The 5147-nt window shown below is 48.2% G+C and overlaps 1 protein-coding gene across 2 annotated transcripts; it reads left to right on the top strand.

Moving 5' to 3' along the window:
- On the top strand, positions 1 to 1789 carry LOC107305088 (BOI-related E3 ubiquitin-protein ligase 1-like). 2 transcript variants are annotated; one of them, XM_015841602.2, is made up of 4 exons: positions 1 to 172; positions 286 to 419; positions 539 to 810; positions 906 to 1789. In XM_015841602.2, exons 1-4 carry the CDS (start codon positions 93 to 95, stop codon positions 1476 to 1478), a joined length of 1059 nt encoding a protein of 352 aa, XP_015697088.2. In that variant the 5' UTR covers positions 1 to 92; the 3' UTR covers positions 1479 to 1789. The 2 variants fall into 2 exon arrangements, with proteins under 2 accessions (XP_015697088.2, XP_040384212.1); XM_040528278.1 differs by having other exon boundaries at positions 91 to 172; positions 249 to 419.
- Positions 1790 to 5147: the final 3358 nt, after the last annotated feature.

Raw genomic sequence — 5147 nt, 5'->3', positions numbered from 1 at the left:
CTCTCTCGCTCCTCTCCTCTCCTCCTCACACACTTGGCGCGCGCCTCGATTCGTTCCCTTCTTTCGCCTTGCTTGCAATTGCCGGCGGACCAATGGCAGTGCAGGCGCATTACCACCACCATCATCATCACCAGCACCAGCAGCAGCCGCAGCCTCCCCTGTTCCTCGCCAGGTACTCCCCCGTCGCTGCCCTTGCTTTGGTCGTCGTCGCCGTCGTCGTTCGTGCGTGATCGGGGATGGTTGGTCAGGATGGATGGGTGATGTTGAGGTGTGGCTTTTGAGCAGAGGCGTCGTCTCGCCGGAGAACACCAGGGCGGCGGCGATGGAGTTCCCACAGATGACGGCCGCGGCGGCGGCGGCGGCGCAGCAGCAGCAGCCTCCCTTGTTCTTGGAGTTCTCGCGCGGAGTCGGAGATGGAGGTAATCAAAGTCATCGCCTTGGTTCTTGATCTGCCAAGTTTTCGGATTCTTCGATTCCTTGTCCTGGTTGGGGATATCATCGATCAAGGTTTGAGATGGTTCGTTACTTCGGCGGGCAGATGGGGGCAGCAACTCGAGGAAGCGGCCGCGAGAGGCGGAGGCGGCCATGGCGACGCGGATGCTGTCGCTGCAGCCGCAGGCTCCTCAGGGGCACAAGGTGGTGAGCCTGGCGCAGCTGCACAAGCGGCCGGCGACGGGGCTCCGCCTCGACTTCGACGACGGCTCGGAGCACGTGTCCACGACTTCGTCCGCCTCGTCTCTCCTCCCCGGCGAGCTCGCCACGCAGTTCGACCAGTACAAGGACGAGATGGCGCATCTGCTCCAGGATCATGTGAGGATCATCGATCGGTCGGTTGATTCATGGCTGCTGTTTGTTCGGCGACGTGTTTCTAACGATGGTGGTGTCGTGTCACGTGCTTGTTGCAGACGGAGAGGCTCCGCCGCGCGCTGGGCGAGGCGAGGCGGCGGCACTACCGGTCGCTGCTCGGCGCGGCCGAGGCGGCGGCGGCGCGGCGGATGAGGGAGAAGGAAGTCGAGGCCTCGAAGGCGGCGCGGCGCGGCGCCGAGCTGGAGGAGCGGGTGGCGCGTCTGAGGGCGGAGGCGGCGACGTGGCAGGCGAAGGCGCTGGCAGACCAGTCCACGGCGGCGGCGCTCCACGCGCAGCTGCAGCAGGCGGCGGCCGCGGCGCAAGCGAGGGGCAAGGCGGAGGAAGACAACAACGGCGCCGCCGCCGCCGCGGACGACGCCGAGTCGGGGTTCGTCGACCCGGACAGAGTCGAGGAAGTGATCCCCCCGCCGCCACCGCCGCCGTCCAGGCCGTGCCGGACGTGCCGGCAGAGACCCTCCTCCGTCGTGCTGCTCCCATGCCGCCACCTCTGCGTGTGCGAGGCGTGCGAGCCCGCCGTGTCCACCGCCATCACCGGCGCCGCCGCCGCCGCCGCCGCCTGCCCCACGTGCCGCGGCGCGGTCACCGGCACCGTGCAGGTCTTCCTCTCGTGAAGGAAAAACCAAACATTGGTACAGAAATGGCTCACCTTTTTTCCCCCACTCCCCTCGGGACAAACCCATTGCTGAAAGCCAAATCTGAACTATGAAAAATTGTAAAGTTTGCATTTTTTCCTAGTTTCCTTCCAGTTCCTTGTTAATCAATTCGATCTCTCCATTATCAGATCATATGAGTCAAGATCAAATGATACTCGGTACCTTTCGGCTGTTGTGTCCAGTGAGTTTTGGAAGATTAAAAAACCATCAAGATTGGGTTAAGCAAAGTCACTGGCACTGAATCACTGTCAATGTAGAGTGAATTTACCTTAAGCTTTTCACTTCGTTTTCTCTCTCTCTCTTTTTCCTGCGTTGCTGCTTGCATTGCACACTAGCTGCAGCAGTAGTAGTAAAGTGTGCGTGTACCAGCGGATCAGATAGATAGCAGGATGCAGTTAAAGGCGAAGGCGTAGTGGCGGGAGATGCGCGGGGATCACGTGATGGCGCTGGCGCCGCGTGGCCGTCGGATCCCGATCGGGCGGGCGGGAGCGGGTCGCGGCGGTGCTGTCGGTTGTTCGGCGGGATGGGCGCGCGTCGCGATGCAAAACGCAGCGAATGCGAATCAATCCGCAACCGCCGCTCAACCCCCCCCCTTGTGGTTGCTTTGTTGGGCCGTGGGCCCAGTCGCAGTAGAGATGGGCCCGGTGTACACTTTTGGGGCCCACCAAGGCTGCCTAACGTTACAGATAGAGACACGGATTCGGTGACATTGCACCGTAACATTCTCGGTGGCATTGAGTCACTGATGTGCGGGATCCACATGTGCCATTGCACCGTGACATTGAGTCACTGGCGTGTGGGACCCATATGGGTCTAGGCATATGTGAGTCTCGCACGTCGGTGACTCAATGCCACCGAAAATATTACGGTGCAATGTTATCGAAAATGTTACGGTGCAATATCACTGAATCTGCGTCCTATAGATAGATGCTAGAAATGTAGATACACTCGTATTGTTGCTTCCCCGAAAATCTTATTTTTTTATTTTAAACATTTTTAATAAATAATTTTATTAATGTACCTCCTAAATAAATATTTCACCATATGCACGCCATCCCCATAACATGGTAAAGATAATGTTGCCACGCTTGGTGTGATATGTTTTTATACTCGCTGCTTTTTCACCCTCATACACTCCTTATTTACTAAGATACACTATAGTTTTTCCTTTCCTTACGGTTGATCTATGCCAAACAATCTAAAAATCTTGAAATCATTTTGGTAGGTATATAATAATTGTTGCTTCTCTGATGATCTTTTGGAGAATATTTGTTTGGTTGCTTCTGAAGTCTGAACCGAGGCGTCAGCTGGAAACGGAACGCCTGAATTCTGAAACTCCAGTGATGTACGTACGGGCGTAGAGTAATAAAATCTATGAGAGAAGGTTGCATGTTGTTGTCATATTTTTCTCATGTATGTACTTGTAATTGGGTGCGTACTACACTAACCAAACGACACATCATCAGCTGCACACGCATCGCATGCATGAACCAACCGATCGTTTGATGCTACTGCTGCTAGTACGGTTCGATTCATATATGGAGAACAGTTCGACCAGCCACGGCGTGTAGAAAAGAAAAATGGGAGAAAAAAAAAGATATGCTGCTTTTGTAGTATATCCGTTTCTCTTGCGTTTTGTCAGGCACCCTAGTACGTGCTAGTACTAAATACTTGCGTCGTCATTAGGCTAGCTACAGCAACAGTTGCTGGGTCTCTCAAGTCACAAGATACACTGCACCTGCAGCTCGATAATTAACATGTCGATCCATTGATATCAACAATATCCATAGGGGGTTGAAGTTTTCGCTTTTTTTTCTTTTAGAAAAAGACAACTTCATAAACATTTTTCGTGCTGTTACCGGAATTTTTCCCCCATAAATCACTCCTTGAGTCATTGTTCAAAATTCTTTCTATTTTATTCTCACTTTTCCTCCACACCTATTTATTTTTATTCATTAATTAAGAGGTATTATAGTTTTCCTTTTCAGTTTAATCTCTAATAAACAACAGGATGAAGCGGTGCGTGACTGCACCGCACCATCTCCGGTCGTGTGCATATGGCAGATGCCAGCAACGACCTACTACCGCTGCTGCAGAATTACATAATTGCTCGCAGATTCATTCGAGGCTAGCTAGTGGCTGCCAGGTCAGCATGGCTGATCGAGGGATGATTTCGAGTTTTTTTCATGACGGCTTAGTTTTTATCATTATAAACACATATAAAAATTTTATTTATAGTTATTTTCTTTTATAAATATAACGTTTGTCTTTTTTTCTTATTAACAAGTCAAAAGATGACTCCGTATATGTGCGTCGGTCTCCATGATCCTCATTTGCTCAACGACATCGATCCATGCATCTATCCATCCATCTCGATTGGAGTGGTAGGCTCCTGCTTTTAGCGTCAAAGAGATCGAGATCGATCGATTCAAGATGACGCTGGCTGGATCAATCGTACCCTAGCTAGAGCTATAGCTAGAACAATCGATACATTAGCTCTCGATCGATAAAGTTTCGTGTCGAATTTTATCATCTCTGCTGGTAGTGTAGCTATACTCATCCATCCATCGATCTATCGATCGATTCGTCCATGTATCTGCATGATGGATATTATGAAAGGTGCCTGCCCGATACATCTCTGTTCCATAATAATTTTTTTTATTTTTCCGTGTCTAACTTTTGACTATTCGTCTTATTTGAAAATTTTATATAAAAACTTAAAAAAATAGTCACGTATAAAATATTATTTATGTTTTATCATCTAGTAAGAATAAAAATATTAATCGTAAAAATTTTTTTAAATAAGAAAAAGAGTCAAAATATTGTATAAAAGAAAATAAATAATTTTATTTCGGAACGAAGGTAGTATCTGTCGAGACATACATGCACATGTACGTTAGCATGACATCCAAAGTCGCTTGCGAGATGATGATGACGACGACAAAAACGATGGAACTCTTTCTTCTCCTTACTGGCAACTTCTCTCCTGTAAATGGATTTAAGTAGTTGGATGTTATGTATACAATGAACATGGCATACTACCTCCGTTTTATATTATAAGTCTTTTTAAGTTTGTCTAAATTTATTTATGGATAAATGTATATAATTTATATATGTGTCTAGATTCATTAACATCTATATAAATCTAGTCAATATTAAAAAGACTTGCATTGTGAAACAGAGCGAGTAGATAATACCAGTGTCAATAGAACGTATGATTTTGATATATCTGCTACTTTTTCGAAAAAAAACTATTGTATGCGAGTGTCTTAAGCTACCGTATGTGGAAATCGATTTTCGCAACAGACAGTACTTGGGCGCCTGCATGTGAAAATTTTCAGTCGTTTATTTGCAGTTGCAGGTGGGATGTCCATCTGCTTGCAACAATCCGTTTTGGCCACACGCAGTAGTGCGATAAAACTAACCACTGCTAGTTTAGTACAAAAATAAGACGAAAAATTGCTTGACAGTCGATCGGCAATTGATCCAACAAACCTTCACTTCACCTAGAGCTAGCACACATTTAATTGCTTGTACGTTCTCTCTTCTGGCCCTTCATAATCGTCCCAGTACAAAGCAGCTGTTATAAATGGACATATAGCTGACAAGAGGGTTGCAGGTTTTCAG

This window comes from Oryza brachyantha, chromosome 10, assembly GCF_000231095.2.
Source record: "Oryza brachyantha chromosome 10, ObraRS2, whole genome shotgun sequence".
Taxonomy (NCBI): domain Eukaryota; kingdom Viridiplantae; phylum Streptophyta; class Magnoliopsida; order Poales; family Poaceae; genus Oryza; species Oryza brachyantha.
The sequence above is the reverse complement of the archived record's forward strand: the minus strand, read 5'-3'. Positions and strand labels throughout refer to the sequence as shown.